This window comes from Gordionus sp. m RMFG-2023, chromosome 3 (genome assembly GCF_954871325.1).
Source record: "Gordionus sp. m RMFG-2023 chromosome 3, tfGorSpeb1-WG-v2, whole genome shotgun sequence".
NCBI lineage: Eukaryota > Metazoa > Nematomorpha > Gordioida > Chordodea > Parachordodidae > Gordionus > Gordionus sp. m RMFG-2023.
This window is the reverse complement of record NC_088777.1, coordinates 31,000,638-31,026,758: the sequence shown is the minus strand read 5'-3', so window position 1 is coordinate 31,026,758 and position 26,121 is coordinate 31,000,638. Positions and strand designations below refer to the sequence as shown.

The 26,121-nt window shown below is 26.0% G+C and overlaps 1 protein-coding gene across 1 annotated transcript; it reads left to right on the top strand.

The window, feature by feature from the left end:
* Positions 1-1,928: 1,928 nt before the first annotated feature.
* LOC135926885 (uncharacterized) lies at positions 1,929-24,576 on the top strand. The gene is made up of 7 exons (XM_065462819.1): positions 1,929-2,185; positions 2,225-2,340; positions 2,449-2,631; positions 14,348-15,589; positions 15,730-15,808; positions 22,821-22,969; positions 24,430-24,576. The coding sequence occupies exons 1-7, from the start codon at positions 2,104-2,106 to the stop codon at positions 24,574-24,576; spliced, it is 1,998 nt and encodes a 665-aa protein (XP_065318891.1). The 5' UTR covers positions 1,929-2,103.
* Positions 24,577-26,121: the final 1,545 nt, after the last annotated feature.

Here is a 26,121-nt window from a genome sequence, read left to right as displayed (position 1 = left end):
TATGGGCCAAAGATTTTGAGAAAGTATTTTCCTATTATGAATATAATGAGGCTTTTTGGCATTTAAGAACTTATGGATTGAGTCAAATGATACAAAAAATACTTTCAATTCAAAATATATTATTAAAAAAAGCCCTAAAAATGTTTTCAAGAGGATTATATGATCAAGCTCAAACTGAAACTATAATACTAATTGATTAGATTTAACATATAATAAAGAAATAATAGAATAGATATTTATTTTTCTTTTGGTGAAACATTGCTAAGTTCAATACAAATTACATTGAACTGGATGTTTTAATTATATTAAAGAAAGTCAAAATACATTATAAAGGCTTAATTATTAGTTATTACACTTCCATTTATTATAAATACTCTTCTTTTGAAAATTAAACTAATATAATAGTAATATTAAAAAAGAAATGCCTAATTATTATATATAAATAACAAAACCAAGATGAACTCTTCATCAAATATTTTATTAATTATACTGTATCTAATAATTGATTTTTTATATAAAGAATCTGTATCTAGATTCTATTTCTGTAGGACCTGCTCAACTCAGGAATGTAATAAATTAAATTTAAACATGTTGACATTAAGATTATCAAATAAAAAAAATTTAAAAGAATTACTTGTAAATGTCTCTTTAAGTTCGAGGATGATATTGGAAGATAATATTATCTTCTTACAGAGACGGCATTTGGTGCTGATCATATTATAAAAGTTGCTTTCATCCATTTCACATAAAGTAAAATACTTACGTAATTTCAAAAATGTTAAAAGATTCTCATTCTCACTTATATCTGCTGTTACATCAATAGTAGAAGCAATAGAATCTTCTAAATCTATAATGGACATTTACATTTACCTATTAAAATAAATATTAATATATTATTATAAATTTATATTAAATAACTTGTAAGAGCTCTAAATCTCGTAAAATTTAGGAAATGAATAAATATATAATAAATGGTGAAATGGAAGTTTATAATGGAAGTTGATAAAATATGAAGATAGATATTTTTTTTAAAAATAATATTTTAATTTAATTTTCAAAATCTTTATTTTATTTATTGCTTTTTAAGTAAAAAATTAATTTTTGAAAAGATCGGGATCGAATTTTAAACAAAATGATCTCGATCCTCAATAAGTCAGAATCATAAATCTCGTAAAATTGACAAATTTGCGATCGAATCCAGGATCGTCGATTGATTCGATCTTTTAACAACTCTGGTTAGGGCATGACATAGTAGCGTTACCGATAATATTTTTCTTGTAAGATACGTCTTTACCAATTTTAGCAATAAAATCTCCGAAAATAATCAGATTGTACCTTTTGGGTAATGCATCAATAATATTTTCTAGCTCATCAAAGAAAAGCAGTTTCTCTTTTAGAATTGGGGGTGCATATATATTTAAAAGAATTGCTGGTTTAAAGGCTGTTAATATATAGGGCAGCCATTCTTTCTGACATAGGTACTTCCTAAATAATTGGTAGATATTATTCTTGATCAGAAAGGCAGTACCCGACTAATTGTTCATAGTCGTTTTAAATTTAGCAATGTAAAATCTCTAACAACAGCTTTCATGTCGTTTCTCATATGAGTTTCCTGCAGGGAAATCAGGTTCAATTCTTCATTAGAGAGTAATTTGGTAAGAAAGATATTTTATTATATAGACCGTTTATGTTATAGGTAGATAATATTCAATTTATAAATAATTAGTCAGTATTTAATATGATATTTTAAGTTATATTAAGAAAGCTCTCCAATATTATTTAGCTCCTAGTATTTTAAGAAATGTTATTCAGCTTCTATATAATAAATGCTGTTGAAGGAACTTATAAAATAATAACTATTTTATATTTGGAAGAAATAGCCTTCTTTTCTTCTTTTTCTTCTTATCTTCACTCTTATATTACTCATAACTCTACAAATACTATAATCGGATAAAGTGTAGTTCCACTCTTTTATGATTAAACTACTGAGTTACAAGGTTTGTTGGTATCATTGAGAATCGGCATAATTATATGGAGGGCGGCCCTCCATGTATCACGTTCATTCACTTTGGGCAGGTCTATGACCAACGAGCTTGATATGATATGATATTATCTTCTATTATTATGGATACTGAAAAAAATATTAATGACCAATATATCTACCAAACTATTTTTGCAAATATGAGTAATATCATATGAAAGATTTTATAATTTTTTTTAATAGATGATAAAGATATTAAAACTTTATTGTTGGAAGAAAAAGCCTCTCAAAATAACTGGATAAAATTCTATGGTCTATCTCCCATCTTAGACCTTTCAAAAGAGTTTGATTTAATAAAAGTATTTAACATTACATTCAACGATTATATAATTATATAAAAACGAAGTTATTTGTTATTAAACTTCTAGAAGATAAATAAAAAATACAGTATTTATATTTTTTTGCAGATTGATAATAGCTGTTCAAAACACTCTTTACAAAATTTGAAATACCTTATAGTTAGATCAGGCATACCCATTAAACTAAGACCTTTGATATGGAGTATATTAATTGATACATCTAAAATTAACACCTATAAATCTACATTGAAAGTTGATTACAATGATTATTTTAGCCAAATCATTAAAAAAGTAATAACTGTCTTGTAAAAATATATTTTTTGCCAAATTATTATAAATGAATGATTAGGTTAAGCATTGATATGATATTTTTGAATTTATAACTTGCACGTGTATTGTATTAAATGTAGTTTAAAGTCAAAATGCATAATTGTAAACCAAATATATCTAATTATTCTACTATTTGTTAATATATTGTAAATAGATTTTATATAATTTATTATTTAAATATATTGCTATATTAATGATGACATATTAGTAAATGTTTACTTTTTTAAAATATTTCTAGATTATATATAAATTAATGGGTGATAAAATGTATTAATGAAATTTATATAATTCTAATGCCCTAGATAATATATAATTTTTAATATAAGAATTTGCTGATTTTATTTAACAATAAAAATTAAAAAAAAAATTAATTAAAGAGTTTGCAGATTTTATATATTTTTCCTTTTTGGGTGGTAAGCTTCTTCAATATTCCATTTTATTTATTCATACAATTCATTTTATATAATTTATATTTAGTCATTGGCTTTTTTTTTGTTGATCCATTGGAGTTTTTGCCTTCTCTTTCATTTACCCATCATATCTAAACTCTTAACCTTGTTTCTATATAGTTAGGCCTTCTCATCATACGTCTATACCACCTAAGATTGATCACCATATCTTTGTTATAATGGGCATTACATGTTAACTTCCCAGTTATTTGTATTTCTTATCTTATCCTTTTTTGATACCCCTGCCATCATTCTCATCTCCATTGCCATTAAACTTCTCTTGACTGATTCTTTGCTTGTCATGTTTTTGAATTATATAAAATAGTTGGTTGTATTATGGAGCTTTGTATCTTCACTTTTAATTTGTGAGGAATTCCTTTGTCAAAGAGCACTCCTAATAAATTTGACTGTGGCTGCTTGCAACCAAAAATCGGGTAAATGGAAAAATTTCATGTACCCCCATTAATGGTGCAAATAGAAAAATATAAACTTATAACCTTATCTATGGTGCAAATAAAATTTTTTGGGGTAAATAGCAAAATATAAAATTATAACTTTATTTATAGTGCAAATAGAATATGGGGTTAAATAGAAAAATACAAACTTCATTTAACCTCATCTATGGTGCAATTAGAATTTATGGGGGTTAAATAGAAAATATAAACTCTTATAACCTCATCTATGGTGCAAATAGAATTTAGTAAATAGAAAAATATAAACTTATAACTTCGTGTATGGTGCAACAAGAATTTATGGGGATAAATGGAAAAATATAAACTCATAACTTCATCTATGGTGCAAATTAGGGATGTACCGATATTTTTTATCAGATCGGATCAGGCCGATATCTCATCCATTTTAAAATATCGGTTATCGGCCAGTAATTTCCTATCCGATATAAAATGGCGTCTCTAACAAAAAAAAAATTATATCTAAAATCATTTATTTTTATAAATAAAATCTAAATCCAATGTAATATTTTTTTAATAATTAATAAACATTCTGCCATATTGTTATTTTTTTTGGGGCATTCTGTTTATAAAAGTGTGCGATAATCTCTTCACTCAGGTTTTGTGAAGCTGATGATATTGTCAGTTACCATCGCCGCAGGTTGACCTCTGATAAATTGGAAATTTTGGCATTTCTAAAAAGAAATCTTTGATATATTAATGTTAAATATTGTTTTAAATATTTTTTTCAAATTTCATATATATTTGTTTATTACTTATTATGTATTTTACAGAATACAAAATTATACATGATATCGGATCGGTAATCGGCCTATATCAATTTAGTATTGGGAATATCGGATCGGATCGGCCTCCAAAAATGGTATCAGTACCATCCTAGTGCAAATAGAAAATATAACTTTATCTCTGGTGTAAATAGAATTAACTAATATTCCTATATTAAGAATACCCTATATTTTATAAATAATTTGTAAAATCATCAATTATAATTATGTCTAACAGCCATTTTTATTTCGAATATAGCAAAAACTTAAAACATTAAATAATTTCAACATTTCGGTTTAAAGAAGATAAGACAAAATTAAATTTTTTTCCGAGGTTTTTTTGTAATATTTTCACAGCGAAAATGGTACCGATTAAGATACATATCGCACATGACTGATAAATCATCATTTAACAATAAATGACATCCATGGCATAGCCATGGTTCTGCTAGTATATTTTAATATAAATCTTGAAGTTTTTTCCAAGCATCCAGGTGTAAAAAGGGTGTTCAAGGATATCGATAACTACAACGTTATTTTCTAGGCATCGCATATCGAATGTTGTTTTAATTGGTATATCGTCACTGCAAACTAATATATTGTTTCCAATTTTCTTTATGCGTTTAATTTACATACTTTGTTTAAAATCCACACATATTTTCCTATTTCTGTGAGTGAGACATAAGCCTTAGGTTTCATTTCTGATAAAAATATATAAATATTTTATAAAAATAATTTACTACCAAGATTATTAGCAATATCTGGTATATTATCTGAGGACTCTTGTAAAATCCGATTTTGTATATTAAAATATAGCCAATAAAAAATTAATATAAAAACTTGAATAATATTTTATCCTTTATTAAGAAATCAATAAATTCCTTCCTCAAATTTTGTGGTAGTGAAAATAATTTTATATAAAATAAAATACAAAATCTTATATCCGTACTTTCTAAATTTTAACAATTTTATTTTTCTAAATTTTTCTTGATAAATCTATAACTGTAAAATCCAATTTTTTTTATGTCTTACCTGTCTTTTCATCCTGGCTGGCAATTTGATATTCATTATCTCCATATTTTCATTGCCTAAATTAGTAAAAGAAAATAATATATAATAAATATATCAATTCCAAATAAGATTTACATTCTTTCTCTTTTTGTTTATCTCTATCATTAATCATTTTAGATCTATACTAAATTTTTATTTGAATATAGAATAAAAAATACAAGATAATTTATGATAACAGGATGTCACAATCATTAACTTGATTATCTTAATTAAAAATATTTTAAAATAAAAAAATATATAGATGGTACATTAGCAGGGTCTGAAATATATAAACGATTTTAATATTTTAAAAATGCCAATCTCATATGCAGAGGCAGCAAAATCGTAGAGAAGATCAGATGGGACATTAAATAAAATAAATAAAAATATATAAAAGATTTTAATATTTTGAAAATACCTATCTTTTATCGAGAGGAAGCCAAATCTGATGGTATAACATAGAATAATACATCATCTTGATTACGTTTACCGTAATGTCTATTTGTTTTTCTATAAATTTAAATTTATCCTGTGGGAGATGGGAAATATATTGAGCTTGTGAAGTAAGTTTTTGAAAAATATTATAATATTTTTCTCATTGTGATAATTTATTCTTGGGAATAATTTTTAATGTATGAGTATTAATGGAGATATCAGATTGGCACATCGACAAATTTTATAGGCCACATGATAGAATAAGCTTTAGTCGATCTCTTGCTGCACAGTTCAGGACAGTATTTGTCTAAATTATAGGATGCACGCAGAGCCATTATATGCCTACATGGCAGGGACATTGTGGATGGATAATTACACGTACATTTCTAATGATACATTTAAAATAATCCTGTATCATATATCTCCACCGCTCACCAATTTCATCAATATATTTTTTTAAAGGCATAAGTTGTTAATATGTATCTACGTTCAGGAGATAAAGCATTAAATGAAAATAGAAACTTTGTTTTATATTTTTTTTCAAAGTTCATAGAATTTACAATGGCTGACGCATTTTTGAAAAAACTATTTAAGGTTGAGAAGATTGTAATAATCTTTTTGAATTTTTGATTCGGTACGATTATTTGTGGCATTATAAAAATGAGACACAGATGGAGGGAATCAAATCACTCATTCTTTTTTGATATGATGAAAATTTGTTCACAAGAAAATTTTCATTAGAATAAATATACGCTCTGAATTTATATGAATGTGGTAATGAGAAAATAATATTACACATTTTTTTAAACCTGGGGCAATGTTCTCTGAAAAATAAAGTATCCATTTATTTTCACTGAACTAAATTTGATATTTTATCATTTTGTTCGATGAATGTACTTAAAGATATTCCTGAAATAATTCATCCAATTCGATATTTTCAATATTAAAAATTATCAAGTGTCATAAATCGAAATTTTCTCATTGTTTGTAAATTCGTATTTTTTTTCTAAATATGATATGATTTGATGAATATATTAGCTTCATTTTGAAATGATGTTATTTTATCATGATCCTCCCATGAATTTGTTTTTCAACCGGGCCATAAACCTTATTGATAACGGCTTTTAATGTTGTAACTAATTTATGCTTTATTGAAAGCATCACCACCGCAATTGAATTTTCGGATAATTTTTTAAACATGGTATCTAGAAGATAAGCCTCGGCCAACTCATTTTCAAAAAATATATTTAATATTGAATTGGAATTTTTTAGAAAAAAAAATAGAATTTAATAGATAAATAATTTTTATAAAGTCCTTCTAGAGCCGATATTAATGTTAGTCTTCGTGTTGAATTCGTATTTTTCCTAAAACGGTTACCCTATTTGTGGATCCTGAATTCGGCGTAACATTTAATAATAACTATATTCCTCCATATCTATAGATAATAAAGTCTGCCCCTTTCTGCATTATAAATTTGGAGAAATGTATATATTTGAAATTAATGATACAGTCATTAAACTTTGCTTTATACCAAAATTTATCCCACTATCAGCACAAAACGTTATTACATTTGAAAGTGAAAGGCTACAAGGATTTCTACGAGTCCAACGAAATATTTTAGAATTTTACTTGAAACATCACTTTTTTATTTAAATTGCACAGAATTATTGGGAATTTTTCGTATTTTCCTTATTAGATGCATTCGTTTATAAAGAAAATGGTGACTCTTCTTCAAATGTTCTAAAATGTTTTAGTGTTGTTAAACGGCCCGATTTTTAAAAACGGTTAATCCAAGATTTTAGCCAAAAAAAATTATACAAGCCTGGAGATTTAAAAGGTTTGGACATCTATTAGCGAAATCTCGAGGCTTATATAATATTATTTCGACTAAAATTTCAATTTAAAATTGCCGAAATCAAGCCGATTAACAACTTTAGATTTCTTCGTTTCAGGTAGAGTTGTTAAACGGCAACTCAATATTTTAGCCACAAAAATATTGCCCAAGCCTCGAGATTTCGTGAATATATATCTAAACCTTTATTCCTTCTATGAGCAAATTAGTCAGGCTTAATCAATATTTTTCTGGATGATTAATTGAGTTAGCCGTTTATATAAATCGGCTCAAAATGAGCCGTTTAACATTATTTCAGGACCTAATATTCCTATTTTTGATGCCTTTGTTCTTCCACATTTTAGCTGTTTGAATCAGGAAAGAGAATAGGCAATTAGTTTATAGTGCAATCTATAGATAAATAACTAAGCAAATATCATGTGACAGATAATATCGTTTCGGCTATTGCAGTATTATCATATTATAAATTATTGTTTTTAAAGTATGGCTGGATATTATTTAATGATACCTTATTTTTTTATTTTTACCTTGTTGAATGTTGTTTTTACATTCGGACTCTTCCATGGATATTTAATTTTATATTGCATATTATACGAATTGCATTTGAATTATTTTCTTTATCTTCTCTAATCCATGAATAAGTGGAATTCCAGATATTTAGATGTTACGATTTAAATTCTTTTCAATAAATTTCTGTAATTTATATATAATTTAAATTAATTGGGTAAAATTAAAAACGAAATGAAATATCCAACTAGATGAAAATTTTACTTAACTGATTAAGAATTATCAAGTTAAATAAAATTGTAAATTTTTTTAATAATATTTTTTAAAAATGCAGAATTGCTATCCTTTTAAAGTATCATTTTTTTTATATTGAATGAATTTTAAAAATTATAGAATACTTATTCACATAAGATCATTCAGAAGAAGTAATTATTTATCCATAGACTTATATTAATATAGACTACTCAATGAGTAAATAAAGAAGTCTATAAAATAATCGCCATTTGTAAAAGGACAACCTTTATACTAATAAATCTTGTTTAAAATGATATTAAGGCTTCATTTTCTTTATATTTTATTTAAATGGAATATAAATAGCAAGATATAAAATTTTTCAAAAAGATATAATATAAAAATAATTAACTATTTTTAAAATTCATATATAAATGAATGTAAAAAATTATTATATAATTTAAAAAAATTTATAATAATAATATATAATAAGAAAATGAATGTAAAAAATTATTATATGAATTAAACAATTTTTATAATAATAATATATAATAAGAAAATAAAGTAATAAAAAATAACCTCAAGATGGAGCATTTTTTAAAATTTTGTATATTTTTTATTACAAAAATACGAATCGAATATTTGCATTATTTGTATTTTCGAATTGGATAAATATTGTTATTCATACGAATAATAAAAACATTATTTTATTTATTCATTAAAAATATAAAAATAAAAAAATCAAGGTATTTTTTGAAATGAATCTTTGAATATTTTTTTTTAAAAAAATTGTCATTTCATTTTGGAAGATATCTTGTGCATGAAAATTATAAAAAGTTTACTTAATAATTTTAAATATTTATGAATAAGTTTTAATATGAATAGTTTCGAATATTTCGAATAATGTCTGTTGAATATATAAGGTAAATTTTGAATAATATCAATTTTTTAAAGTTTTTTCTTTGTTCTCTTTCCTAAAATAATAGATAGTAAAATAAACAAAGATGCTTTTTTATATGTATGACTGAATTAAAATAATAAATAGCTGTGTAAGTTTTTGGTTAGCCCTATAAGTCCCCTCATGACATCAATATGATGCAATACATTATTTAATGAAGGTATTCAATTCTTATAAAGTACAATATAAAAAATTTTAAAATGGACGCTGCATCAAGTGGTTCAAATTTTATACACCTTATCTCTAGATTTATAATTTCATTTACATAATTGCACTGCAATACAAGAATATATTATCCTTTGCATGTATATTACTCATAAAGCGTTTCTAGCTATTAAATTCTTTAGAAGATATAATGCTTGAAAAGTAGTTTTATATTTGCACTTCCGCGACCGAAAGGGTTAAACTAATTTTAATTATTATATTTTTGAAAAATTCATAAAAAAATCTGAGAGTAATTTTTTTATAAAATATCGAGAAACATAATTAAATAGACAACGTATTTTGGTGTCAAGAGTAAAAAAATCAGGAGGTTTGCATCAAAATCAAGATCTACAGGCGCGTAGCCAGCGGGGAGAGGACAACTCCTCTTGTAGAAAATATTAATGAAAAATATATATAATGGCTTTGAATTGTGAATTGTAGAGTATTCTATTTCAAATAGTTATATTCTATTCTAAATGTTAGCAAAAATTTAAAATTAATTTAAATATTTATTTCTTATATATTAATATTTTATCTTACGAAATTTTAAAGTCTATTACTGAAGGATTGATTACAAAATCTTTACAGTGTGTGAAATGTTCAGATACCCAAATAGACAGAATTCGCTGAACATAATTATTTCTGAGACAAAAGAAACTGCAAAATACCTGCACGACAAGATGGAGCCTTCGACATCTGGATCTAGAAGAGTCTATTTTGTATGCCCTTGGAGAAATATCAGAATCATCTGAAACAGATATTTCATTTGATGCTGCATTATTAAATTAAATATGATTGCCGATTTTTTTATTATAATGTATTAATAAACTATTTATTGCATAATAATTTTATACAATTCAGAAAAATGGAGTTGTATGAAGTTACGAGAATCGTGAGTATTATTATATTACAACTTAGAAAACCAAGTGATAATATCGACGAGTAATTTTTCGAGATTTTTGTGATTGTTGAGGTGAAGCGAAATTATATGATTTTAAAATTTATAAGCCTAGACTTTTGCCGACACAAACAAATCGTTTCAATGGACACAATTAAATATTACTATAAAAATAACTGTTTTTATTCCACTTTTGGATTTGATTTTGATTCAAATCAATAACGATTTGTGAATTATCAAATGACTCTATCTAATTTACAAATATTATATCTTATAACTCCCTCTGATCCGAGGACATATCAAATCTTGATTTTGAAAAATTTTAATTTATAGGATATAAATGTAACTTAAGGCCAATTCATTTCAGAATTTAAATGGTATGAAAAATTTAATTTTTTAGATATTCCTCCAATAAATAGAGTGAAGGCATTGCATACTTTAATATATCTTATAAGTTTTCCATATATATTAAAATTATTATATATTTTGGCAACGATACTAATTAGTTCAAGCACAAATGGGAGGACCATTTCTTCATTACAGAAGAATAAAAGCCTATATCAAAAGTATGACATTTGAATGAATAGACTAGTTGTATTCCTCGAGAGCAAATTTTCAACACAGAACAAATTATTAAAAAATTGGCGCAATCAAAAGAAGCTTGAATTTTCATTTATGAATGATATTTTGATTAACTTTTTAAATCATTAAAAATGTTTAATTTCATATTTTATTGTGATTTACATGCCGATTTATAAGCTATAATATTTTTTAACCATATTATATTCGCTCTTAATATTTTGTATTTTCCATTATTTTATTATTTATGTTCTAAATTATATTCAAATATAATTGATTTCAATTAATTTTATTTAATAACTAATTCTAATAAATTTTATATGATGTTTAGTTCTAATAAATTTTTAATGCTCTAAAAAAATCATTTCAATATAAAAAAATCCCCCCCCCCTTTCTAGCTACGCGCCTGAAGGTCTAGCAACCCTTATTTTAAGTTATTATTTGTCAAATTTAATATTTATTTTATCTCAATTTCTATAAAACGACTCAATCAAATTTAAAAAATGAAGTTCCATATATTCTTTAATAAAACACGAATAAGGATTTCAAAATGCGACGATATTTTTGAGCCAGCCAGTATTATACCTTTTTAAATAATAAACATGAGCACTTTAATTTTTTATTCTTTATTTTATAATTGGAATTCAACCAGGCAAAAAAAGGTAGAATATGTAAGAAATATAACATTTAAATTTTTCGGGTCACTGTCCGCTCTTGTACCATTAGCATATGGCCTGGCCAACTATCTAGAACAGTGGCGTAGCTACGGGGGTGTTCAGGTTTGGACCCCTCCCAGAGCAAAAATTTTTTTTTAGATTATACGTTCAAAAGACTTAAAAGTGATTTTATATGAATTATATTTTTCTGGTTTTGATGTTTGCGAAAGGATATTATATTACTATTGAAATTATTCTGGATAGTATTATTATAAAGTCATTGAGAATAATCTACTAAATTATAATAACATATTATTGATGCATTTAAAAAATAAAGGGCCGAAGGCCCGTTAAAGGGGGTCTGGGGGGCAAAGCCCCCCAGCTTTTATATGTATGGACCCCCTCTAAGGAAAATTCCTAGCTACGCCACTGATCTAGAAGAACTCTAGTTTGTTCCATTTATGCTTATAAAATTGGAGATCATCTACATAAGTTTTTTGATAAAAATTTTGCTCCACTTTCACCATAAACATAAATAGGCAAACTATTATGGCTTCTTGATCCATATTTTTGCCTTAATGATCAGTTTATAGTATATTGTATGTATATAATTAAACTACAATTGTTTGAATTTGTTTTTAATGTTATGCATTAAATTTAAATATTCAGCAATGACTGATAATTTAATGAAAGTTATTTATTTTATTTAATATTTATAAAATAAGATATAAGGAATATATTTTTCACCAGATTTTTTTTAAACCTTTTCTTATTTTTTAAAATTTATTATATAATTGTGATATTCAATCTGGCAAAAATAAAAAGTAAATATAAAATTAATATTTTTTGGGCCACGGACTAGGCCTACATTATATTTATGATGTTAAAACCCGCCCAGCAGGGGCTGCATACCCATCAGTACTCTAATTGGAGGAAAATCAAACGTAATATTTTAGCCAAACAATGGAAAAATCTTCTGATCCAATTTTATCTTTAAGAAAATATCTAAACTCTGGTCAATCTGTTTCTAATTTCTTTTGGATCTAGAAGATATGCCACAAGCATAGTATTGCTTGCCATAAGGGAAAACCTTTTTTTCAAATAATAATTTAACTATTACACTTATCCTCGAATTTGTAAAATTAGTGAAATGATTCCTTCGATTTTCAAGCCGGGGATAGGAAGAATTAATTGGTAGTATTGAAATTTTTAGAGATGCTAGAGGTCGGTGGATGCTTGTGTTGATGATAGAAGTAAAATATCATTTTTTCTCGAGCATTTATCATTTTTACGCTGTCTATATTACGTTCCTTTAGTCTGCTCACTCGAAGACGGAATGTGTTTTGAGCATATTTATTTTACATTCATAAATTCCTATTTCTCCCGCAATAAAAAGTTGTCGCATTGATGAGATTTATATTAGGGCATATAATTTAAACATGAAAATTAAGAAATTTATAAAAGAATTCCTAATAAATAATTTCCATTGTTTATTGAACATTTTCACCCAAATCTTATATAAATATTTTATAATATTTTTGCATGTTTTAAAAAATAAAATTTTTAAAGTTTTTTTTTTTAATATAAAAATAATAGCTAGATTGAAAAACAATCTCCATCGTTCGGTGGCTTTGTAATTTTTCGTATTTTCCCCCTTTTTCTTTTCTTTTCCCCCTTTTTCTTTTCTTTTCTTTTCCCCCTTTTTCTTTTCTTTTCTTTTCGTTTTTTAATATTTTTTTCATTATTTTTTACGTAATTATATGTTTAAAAAACATGTTTCTTTTGTTTTATTTTTTTTGGTTTTAAATTTTAATCCGAGAATTGTATTACTTCTAAAAAAAATTGAAAACTAACAACTTGAATTTTTTTGAACTAAATTAAACTAAAAAAATAAATCTTTCCTCCCAATATTTATTGATATTCTGTATAGGAGCATTTTTTCAGGATGGATAAATACTATTAAAAAGCTATATAGTACCCCTCTAATTAGACGAGTATTTAAATCAGACAGGAATGGCTTAATAAATGTTAGGTCTTGCTTATTAAATAGATTCATAAACGTGCAACGGTTATAGAGCTCTTTGATATTTCGCATGAAAAAAAATTGATATTGCATGTATGCTTAAAGGTAAAAAATAACTCCATTTGAGCCGATTATTAAAAACGGATAAGTTAGTATTCTGTCCAGGAAAATATTATGCAAGCCTGAAGATTTTGATAAAATTTTTCTGGCTAAAATATTGGGTTAGCTGTTTTTACTCAAATGGAGCGATTTTGCATCACTACTTGAAAGAAATTCTAGAAGGTTAAGTTAAACAATCATCGTTTAAGTTTTAAAAATATCTGACTGGGTAAAGCTAATGTCTATAGATAAATTTCTAAATTTCAATATCTTAGATAAAAATTTTACATGCGGAGTAATTCAAATTCAACCCTTAAAAATTGCAATATGTTTTTCATTATTCTATTCTTTATTTTATTCTAACTTAAATATAAATACTAAAGAAACTCTCCAAAAAACAAGATCATCATAATTAATTATATCTATATTTATTCCCCCCCCCCCCACACTCCCACCCCCTCCAATCAACCTTCTTCACTCTCTCTATTTATAAATGTAAAGCAAGTGACCAAACTTGCCACCCAAACATGTTTCTTACCTTTAGCTTCCTCTTTCGCTTCCAACAATCCCTGTACCCTATTTCGTATAATTCATACTTCTCTATTCCATTCATTTGAGAATAATTCCAAAGAAATGTTCTTTCCACATTCAAATATAACAAAATTATCTGCGTATATGGGCATAGTGTTCTCGTCGGTCTTCCCCGTAAAAACACGTGAACAAAAAGCTTGTGAAATGATTGTAACGATGATAACGAATTCTGGATATTATGAAAAAGGGGTTTGGGATGAGAACTTTGAATATTACTTTGAAGATTATATTGAAACTGAAGTCAAGCAGTTAATGGAGAGTAATAGGAATGAGAATATCCAACAAGTTGGTACTAAACCCTTTGATGACACTAAAATTATTGATGAAAAATTCAATGTTAATATGTTGAATAATAGTTTTACTAAAGTGGACAAGTCAAGTAACTTGATTAAAATTAGCAATGTTTTGAATATACCCGATGAGGACAATTTATCGAGTAAGGATATCCTGAATTTGGCAGATGATATTTATTTTAAATTATCAAAATCACTTAATAAAAAAGTGGATCATGGAGATCAGCAATGTTTTTCAAATGTTATATATAATAATATATATTCTAATGATGCTAATACTAAAGGAACTTTAAAATCTTTTGGCTTTAATAATGAAGAAGTTTCCGATGTTATAGATGTAGCTAATAATTACCCTTATGATTTCGGAAATAGAATTGAAACGAATATTAATGGTAGGGAAGTATCCAAAAATACTAGATTGTGTAGTAATTTGGAAGATTTGATAAGAAAGGGGAATATTAAACAGAAATGGGTTGAAGTCAATTTAGGAAATAATGATATTGATGAAATTAAAAAAATAATTTTGTTGGATCCCAATGATATTTACGAGGAAGGAAGCGAAGATGTAACAAATGTTTTTATAAAGACACATGAAAACTTTAACAATAATAGGATTATAAACTTTAATAGAAATGATATAGTAATCGATGAATATGGAAATAAGAGAACAATAACACGAAAATATGGGGACAATGATATTCAAAAACAGAGGAAGAAGCTAATCGAATATACATATATTAAGGATTACTCCCATAATGATAAATATTTTAAAAATAAAAACAAGGATAAAAGTATAAATAATTGTATTTGGATAAAGTCACGATCACAAGAATCGAGATATACGTGTCCTACAATGCAGGTTACTTTATTGAGCAATATTATAAAAGTTTTATTTTAAACTTAAAACTATATTTAGCTTTTTTAATCTTAACTTATTTTGAGAATGGAATTACAAAAATAATATTGTAAACGAATAATATTATATTGTTAAACTTTTAGGCTGATATAGATGTTATATTGCGCTCATTAGAGATTTGGGAACCAGAATTATATATGTTATTAAAGCACCATTCAATAGGTTATTTCACTTTTATTGCTATATAATAATGCCATGTTTGAATAGTTGAATTTTAATAAGGTTTTAGTGAATCAAGAATATAAAAAATTATGCAGGGGAGATCGGGGTCAGAAGGAAAAGAATTGCTTTGTGGTAAATATTTATTTAGCTACCGAATTTAGTAATTGCCTCGTATGTTAAAAATTAGGAAACAAAATAAATAAAAATCAGATCTTAAGATTTATAGGAAGTCAATTTTTTGTCAACATGGTCCATGCTCTGGTTTAATGCAAGGCATATTGGTAGGTACTTCTTCATCTTCCTAAGCCAATAATCATATTCACCACAGACCACTTATCAAATCAAAATTAGCAAAAAAAGAAATAACAGGCAAAAAAATTAATTAGTAAAATGAATAACCAAATCATAATTAGAAAAAAGGAAAGAAAGGAATGCAAATAAAAAATAGCATACTCCGAACGCCTTTTACATTCTTTCCCTCCTATTTTGTTCGCATAACGATGGCGTTTGCATAAATCTTTACTCCCTTCAAACCATGAAAAACATACATCTTAAATTAGTGGCTCGGTCTGATTTGGTCTAGAACCGATTTTCAAAAACACCGAACCCTAAATCACAAAGTGAATACTAAACTGAACTATGAAGACTAATATAAAGAACGGATTATTGTTCAGACTAATTTTTTTTTTAATGAATATCTATATAAATCTAAATATAATTATTATAAAATTGGAAAATTTCATTCATTTATTTGCAAATATCAAAATAATAATATGATAAAATATGACAATTAACACGACAGTAATTTTCATTGGCTTTAGAGGGAGAGGCAGTAAAGAGGGGCTAGAGTACCCCCCCCCCCCACCCTTTAATTTTTATTATTATTTTTGAACATCCACAAGGTTCAGGTTATTTTAAAGTTGTCAAAATATTTTAGTAATTATAAACAAAAAATTAAGTCTTTTTTACAATTATTTTTATGGGCCCCCGATAATTAAAAAAAACTAAGGTTTTAATCGCTTCTAAAAAAACTAATGATACCTCTGATAACAATAAATATTTATAATAATAAGATTTGCTTCAATAAGATTAGAATATATATTTTCTTCATTATGATAGATTGTAACATCTTGCTTGATAATGTATTTATCTTCTTTATTACTGTCACCCTGCGTGAAAAATAATTGTTTACAGAGCTGAAGTTGATTGAATTGTTTATTTTAAAAAGATACAGGGTTTCCCATCCAAAAAAGGAAAAGGTTCAATCAAAAAAGGAAAAGTCCCAATCAAAAAAGGAAAAGGTTCAATCAAAAAAGGAAAAGTGTCAAACAAAAAAGGAAAAAGTTTAATCAAAAAAGGAAAAGGTCCGATCAAAAAAGGAAAATTGTCAATCAAAAAAGGAAAAGTCCCAAAGGTTAAGGAAAAAGTTCAATCAAAAAAGGAAAAGTCTCAAACAAAAGAGGAAAAGGTTCAATCAAAAAAGGAAAAGTGTCAAACAAAAAAGGAAAAGGTCCAATCAAAAAAGGAAAAGTGTCAATCGAAAAAGGAAAATTCCCAAAAGAAAAGGAAAAAAGTCAATCAAAAAAGGAAAATTCCCATTCAAAAAAGGAAAATCGTTATTTTTTAAAAAAAATATATAAACTTTTCAATTTTTCTTAAATTTATTTATTTTTGTCATTCCTTCTTATTTTATTTCTAACTTTTTGCGATTTGTTTATTTTATTTGTATCTTTTCTCACTATATCTTTTCTCAATTTTTTTCTTCTCATTTTTGTGGTTTGACTGAAAGTCTTCATTCTTGGTCTGGATGGGTATGACTTGGTTTGAGGGTGGGGGGGGGGGTGTAAAAATAAATTTTTGTTTCGTACTATATTAAATATATATCGTAATTGTAATTAAATAATTTCATATGTAAAAAATTATAATAAAAAAGTTGTCTGCCAAAAATTTAGTGAAAATTAAATATACTTAAAAGAATTATCAAAAATGAGAAGAAAAAAAATTGAGAAAAGATACAAATAAAATAAAGAAATCGCAAAAAGTTAGAAATAAAATAAGAAAGAATGACAAAAATCAATAAATTTAAGAAAAATTGAAAAGTTTATATATTTTTTGTTAAAAAAATTACGATTTTCCTTTTTTTGAATGGGAATTTTCCTTTTTTGATTGACCCTTTTCCTTTTCTTTTGGGAATTTTCCTTTTTCGATTGACACTTTTCCTTTTTTGATTGGACCTTTTCCTTTTTTGTTTGACACTTTTCCTTTTTTGATTGAACCTTTTCCTATTTTGTTTGACACTTTTCCTTTTTTGATTGGACTTTTTCCTTAACCTTTGGGACTTTTCCTTTTTTGATTGACAATTTTCCTTTTTTGATCGGACCTTTTCCTTTTTTGATTGAACTTTTTCCTTTTTTGTTTGACACTTTTCCTTTTTTGATTGGGACTTTCCCTTTTTTGATTGACAATTTTCCTTTTTTGATCGGACCTTTTCCTTTTTTGATTGAACTTTTTCCTTTTTTGTTTGACACTTTTCCTTTTTTGATTGAACCTTTTCCTTTTTTGATTGGGACTATTCCTTTTTTGGATGGGAAACCCTGTATTTTTGTCATTCCTTCTTATTTTATTTCTAACTTTTTGCGATCCCCACCCTCAAACCAAGTCATACCCATCCAGACCAAGAATGAAGACTTTCAGTCAAACCACAAAAATGAGAAGAAAAAAAATTGAGAAAAGATATAGTGAGAAAAGATACAAATAAAATAAAGAAATCGCAAAAAGTTAGAAATAAAATAAGAAGGAATAACAAAAATAAATAAATTTAAGAAAAATTGAAAAGTTTATATATTTTTTTAAAAAAATTACGATTTTCCTTTTTTGAATGGGAATTTTCCTTTTTTGATTGACCCTTTTCCTTTTCTTTTGGGAATTTTCCTTCTTCGATTGACACTTTTCCTTTTTTGATTGGACCTTTTCCTTTTTTGTTTGACATTTTTCCTTTTTTGATTGAACCTTTTCCTTTTTTGTTGACACTTTTCCTTTTTTGATTGGACTTTTTCCTTAACCTTTGGGACTTTTCCTTTTTTGATTGACAATTTTCCTTTTTTGATCGGACCTTTTCCTTTTTTGATTGAACTTTTTCCTTTTTTGTTTGACACTTTTCCTTTTTTGATTGAACCTTTTCCTTTTTTGATTGGGACTTTTCCTTTTTTGGATGGGAAACCCTGTAATTATTAATAGTATAAAGAATACAAGAGTGGTGACCTTATATTTTATAATCATAATATCCAAACTCATAAAATAGTTTCCAAAGTGCCATTATTAAATCAAAATTATTCGAATTTTGATTTTTAATAATGTATGATATCAGTTAAAATGACTTTATAATCTAATTTTAAAAAAAATAGAAGGTATCTTTCTAAGGAAAAGAGTGTCCAAGATTATTTATAAAAAAAACTTTGAATAGCAAAAATGTAAAAAAACTTTCTTTTTCTATTAAATAACACGATAATTAATATACGTATATAGCTTTTTTAGTCATAGAGTCTTCTTTTTCAAACACAGTGTCTTTTTTCGATTAATTAGCCTGGTTAAGAGGTCACCTAGTTTCTAAAAAAAGTTATTCTGTTTTTGGAAGAGGGTACTATGTGATTAAAAAAGCTATATTTGTAAAAAATTAAAATTCATGTAAAAAAAGAACCAAGCTTTGTTTTCAAAAAATTCTAAAATTTGGGTAATTTTTTTTATGACTATTAAGATTATTTAATTATACCTATTAATTTTTTGTCAGTGTACTGCTTCGCTTCGTTTTTACATAGTTGTCTTACAAACTAATCTAGCAATACATAGCACAACTAATTATTTGCCTAAGCCAATTTGATGACCTCTGTGGTTTTGTGATTACCAAAATTTTTTTTAGAATATACTTTGTTATAGCAAGAGTAGCTACAAAAAATTTATAACATGAGAAGGAAAATAGTATGTGACGTTGCAATTTAATGGATTTTTCTTATAATTCTTAAAAAACTAAATAATTTAATATATAAAAAGTTTCGTTAATTTAATATGGTAAAATATAAAGTTTTCGAAAGCTAAAAGTAAAACAATACTGACACATGAAAACAACATAAATACGGTACAACTAAAAAGTGGGATTAAAATAGTAATTTAAATTACCTCAAATCAGGAGATAGCCATATAATTTTTTTCAGAACCGATTAAAAAAATAGACTAAAAATATATACCTCAACTGAGGTATAAATGAATTAAACAATACTTCGCTCTAACCTAGGACTATTACATATCAACTAAGAGCTTTGAATAGCTATTGATTTTTGATTAAGCTGCAAAATTCTAATATCAAAGGTGCTTTATAACACTCATATGGACACCTATTCTACAAACTTTTAATTATCCTTATTCAAAAGGCAAAATACTCAGGGACTATGCAGTCAATTCGAGTAGAACTCTGAAAGCTCTTTCTTACTAGAGACTGGACCTTCTGACATCAGTGTTTACAGCTAAACTATACCTTATGATATGATTCGAATCTATTGGAATCAAGATATACCCCAAGTTTGTATTACAATTCCTTGGACAGTTTTGTAAAGTCCTTTTCATTTAACTCCATTCTGAGGGCACAAAATATTTGAACCAATAAATAATGTAACCTAAATAGCCTTTCTTTTGTTCCCATAATTTTCGACACTATTGACTCATTCGAACCTCAATCACAGAAGATCCAAACAGGTTACTATATGCGCCAAGGATTTCCATTAAGATCTGGCACTAATTACGTTTCAATCCACTGATCATGAAGTCCTATTGACTTATCTTAAATGTTGTTGTTTAAAAAAAAATAGGTTAATAATTATATTTATAATAATAAACTAATATAAATAAAAAAAGTATCGGTATCTTTTTGAAATTTATCTTAATAAATATACAAATATTTGTATCGTAGATAAAGGATGCATATTTCGAAAGTGTTAAAAAAGATAAACTAAAAAATATCAGCAATACTTCCAATAATGAATATATTTTAACTACACAAAATAACTGGATTCCAACCTCAGCAGTATATTTTCATATAGATTAAAAAATAAATATTTATAAAATATATTACAAGTTATGGAGTTGCAATTAAATTAAATGTAACCAATTATTACAATAAATTTAAAAGAATACCCCAAAAAAACTTTCATAATTGTTATTTATTAATATATAAATATTTGTAAAATTTGTATTTTTTGATATAAAATATTTTTAATAATTGGATAAATTTTGAAAAATTTTTCTAAGTGAGCCCCTCCTCCCCTGCTTCTGCTTTAAAATCTAGCGACGCCTTTGACTTTGGTAACAGTTTCCTTGTACTCTTAATATTTAAATAAACAATTGCATTATTTTAATGTAAATATAGTATTATACTTATTGTTATTATTACTATTAGTACATATATATCTTTTAAGATACATTGAGTCTCTTTTAAATATTAAACTCCCACCTCTCGCTTGGATGCAAGCTGCTCTTACGCCAAAGTTTATAGACATCTGGAGCAAAAACGCTCCATTCAGATAATATGCAAATTAGGCAAGACAAAGAGACTGGACAGCATTCCGTTGAATACTTATAATCGGATCCTGTTCAAAGGAAATCTCCATCGCGCTTTATTATTTAAACCAAACACCCAAATTACACAGAATGAAAACTATACGACTCTTGGCAGATCTAATAATTCCAGCCTCAACCATATGCTACCCAGGTTATGAATAGCTAGAAACAATATCTAGCTCTAAATCAGGCTTCTTACCTACTAACGAAGAACTTAGAAGTGCTATCAGCCTTCGATTTGACTGCAAAATTGTAACACTAACATCATGCGCTCTCTGACACCAATATCGATAGCCTTGGCTATTACTTTACATTGTCGCCTTTTAAAAGGCAGATTACCCAGGAACTAATGCCATCAATTCTTTCATTAATAGAACGTTGAAATACACAAATATTCCTTCCACGCTGAAACTCTCTTGACTCATTGACAATCAAACCAGACACAATGGAGTGATCCTTGTTCCCTGGAGTATACCCCACGCTTAGTGATTATACTTGTGTAAGATCCTTGTACGAGATCCTTTTCTGTTAACTCTCATGAGAGCAGAAAAAGTAAAGACCAATAAATCTAGCCACCTAAATAATCGATTGTTAGTTACAGTAGGACACCTGTGGAGGAACTCTCCCTAAAATTATTCAAAACAATAGGGAAAGCATACATTAATCATAGTTAATTCAAAAGGGGGTTTCTATATGCGAGAATTGAAATTTGCCAAGAGTCATTAAGCCTCATTATTTTAAATAGTTTTATTTTTTATAGATAAGGTATAATTTTTAGATATGTATATTTTTCAATATTCATAATCAAAAATTTATCTTATTGTAATTTTCTAATATTGAATTTTAAAATAAAAATGTTAAAGATTAAAAAATATATTAGTGTAATTTGTAAAAAATATTTACGACCTGACCCAATATAAAAAATAAATGAAGATTATTTTAATAAAATTACTAGGTGTAGGTATAAAATTTATAATTTGAATTAAAAATAATTATAATTATGTGAAAAATTTGTAAAATATTTAATTTTTATTTTATAAACTTATTAAGTATCTTCTAACGAATAAAATAGTTTTGAAATGAAAATAAGATAAGAAATACGAGAAGTAAATCAATGTTATACAACAATTTTTATATACAAATATAATAGTCGTGATTTTAAAATTCGACTCGACCCGGGTATTTAAAAAAAAATTTATTAGGTCCTAAAACAATGTTACTCAATTGGAATATGTTTAAAAATGATTATCTTTAATACTACAATTTTCAATAATTCGCAACATAACTATACACTACTATTAGATGAAATTCTATTTTTAATAGTCCTAATTTTTAATCTATAATTAATTTAATATAATTCAATTTAAAATATATAATTCATTTTCAAAAAATCTTATGTTTTTAGATCTTTCAAAAGTTCTATACCAGTGGTTTTCTATATATTTGGCCGAATGCATTCCCAATTTTAATGTTTTGCTGAGACTTTGGGATTTGATTTTAGTTTATGGTCACCATATCCTACTAGTTTTTGTAGTGTCCCTGCTTCAATTTAAGGTTTGCCACTTATATATAAATATATTTATAGTATATATGTTGTAATTTTATAAAACCTAGAAATAAATATATTCCCTATTTCAAGTAACATATTGATAAATAATATGGTCGCTTTAGTATTATAGCTTTTAACTCCTCTTCTATAAATTTCACAGGAGATAAATTTTAAAATATGTCTTATATTATAAGAAATATATAATTGATTGCATAACTATATATTTGATTACATAGAAACTAATGTTGTAAAGTAACTGGTTGAAAATACAACTATATTTTTGAGAATATAACAAATAAGTAACTAGTTACATATTAAATTAAAATATGAATAATTGCATATATTTTAAGTAAATTTAATTTTTTTTAAGATCAATTGGATAACCGAAAATTATTATATTTGAATGATGTTTCCCAAATTTATAATTACTTTTTATCGAATATAATGTCTCACTCACATCAAGCTTTGCTGTTTTCTGTAGAATAAATGTTGGGTATATTTTTTTCGGTACAATTATTTCTTTATTTAAATGATATTTATGTTTATTTTCCTAATCATATTATAATAATAAAAAAAATTAGGAAAAGACATTCAATAAATTATATATTAAAAAGGAATAAAAAGTTAAATTTTTTAAAATATTTAGATTAAATCCATGAGAACTGTGGAAGCGAATAGTTTTAAAATCTCAAAAATATTTTGTATATTAAAAAAAAAGATATACCGAAAATGATGAGTTAAATGTAACGTACAATGTAACTAGCTACTTTCAAATATAACTATAATTAGTTGTTTCTAAAAGATGTAAAATTATTTATTTTTTAAATTGGTAACTAGATACTTTACAATATTAACTTTTTATAATAATAATAAAAGCATTTAAAATTATCTTTTGAAAGTTTTTTGAATGAAAAGGGTAGGAGGGGATCTCTAAGAGTAAATGACCCTAACTTTATTTCGATAAAAATGGTACTAGAACCCTGCAATAATCAAACAATAAATTTTGATATTCCAAATTCACAGTACACATAGGCGTAGCTAAGATTTTGCTAGAAGGAAGGGCACCATTAAATTGGTTCTCCCAAAAATTATTGGAGATATTTACGATTGTCTTCAGGCCTTTGGCTACGTTATATTTTTTAAATAATAGTTTTTTTTTCACTTTTTATTATAAAAATGATTTTTTTTCTAAATTTTAAATATTATATATTTTTAAAAGATTTTTTCAAAATTTAATATTTCATAATTCAATATTTATTAAAATTATTTATTTTTTTACTATATTTTTAATTCAATAAATAATAGTAAAAATCATATAAATAAATGAGTTTACATAGTTATTCTTATCTATCAACGAAGAATATGAAACTGATGTAGAGATAGATCGAATTATATTAATTGTTATTCCTTGCCAAGATAAAAGCCTTCGTTTGTATTTTTGTTCTTCGATGTTGCGATATCTTAGATTCTTGAAAAAGGCTCGGGAGTGAATGTTAAAAGAATTAGCATTGTAGCAATTATTGGTATGAATAAATGCTTGGAAGGTAAAACGGAAGGATATTTGGTAGATTTATGTTTTGCGTCAACAATAGCATCTTGGTTTAAGTCATGAAATCTTAGATAAACCATCAGGAAGCTTTCCATTAGCGTTACAAAGTCCAGTCGGCTCAAAAGTTGAAGGAATTCCAGAAGATTTTATGGAATATAGTATCATTACATTTTGTATCTCTAGGAAATCTACCCTTACATCTTTTTAATGCAGGGAATGACGACCTTTTAAGTCAAAAGTCTGACAAAATGACCAGGTGTATGGTATAACCATATCGCAATTAAGTCTGAATCCGATGGCATGACGTAGCTCATCATTTATAAGTAGTAAATCAAGATTACTTAAAGGAATGGCTTCTCGAAAATCATAACCGTTTCCCGATGAAGTTGAAAAGAGAAGGAACACAGGTTGATTTTTCGATTTAAGAAATGCGACAAAGTTGCCAATCAATATTTAGTCATTATTTTAAAAAATTATTAATTTTTACTTATTTTTCTATCAAATTATTGTTTATAGTGATATATTGTATATATTTTTGGAAAAAGGGGGTGGAGGAGTGTGGGGGAAATATTTTATTAGCGTAAAATGATATTTACAAGATCACGGACATTTCCAAAAGGTATGGGAAATCTTCCCCGATTCTTCTCCTGGCTACGCTTATGCAAGTAAATATAGTAGGTTTTGATCTAAATAATAACCTTTTTTTAATAGTAATTAGCGTTTTATCTTATATGTTAACTAGGGTTCACTTTCACAGTAGTTATAAATTTCATAGTTTAAAAAGGTATACTTGTTATTAAGAAGTTTAAAGGACACAATTATAAATAGATCTTAAAATAAAAAAAAATTAGCTTTAAAAGGTTATATATTCTCGCTTAGAACTAATTGAATGTTAAGATATTTTATTTTAAAATTCATTATAACTTTATTAGTCCGAAAGTTTGAAAAATATCATGAATAAATTGGCTCCATCGAAAAACGTCAATAAATTGATTATGCGAACACTTAGCCAATCCCTAACACTATTTGATTCGGCTAAAAAGATAGATGACTTAGTAAAATATAATTTTACCTTATATAAACTACTATGTTGTTATTTAATATGTCTGAAAAAAGTATATCGAGCTATATGTAAAAAAAATAAGATATTTCAATATTGACAAAATTAAACTGCAAGTTTAATGGAGATTTTAAATGTTCAAAATATAACATATATAAATTATATTAATTTTAGTAAATCTTAAAAAAAGGGTTAAAATTATTTAATTTTTAATAATTATAAGCCCGCCCTGCCCCTCACGTCCACAAAATATATTGATGTATGCCTACCTATCCTCCAATATATTATTCACCCCCTTAACACCACCAATTTAGTGAAAAATATTATTTAAACAACAAATGTAGGTGGGAAAATTGGTTTTATAACATTTTATGGACGAGATGGATAGGATGGGCTTGTATATATTAAAAATAATCTTTTTATTTAAAAGTAAGGTATTGCATATTTTACAAATATAAGTAAATATATTAAAATAAAATATTCAAAATAAATGTAGAATCCAACCAATCAATTTAAACAATGCTTTGGAGAGTTTTTCACGATCAGAC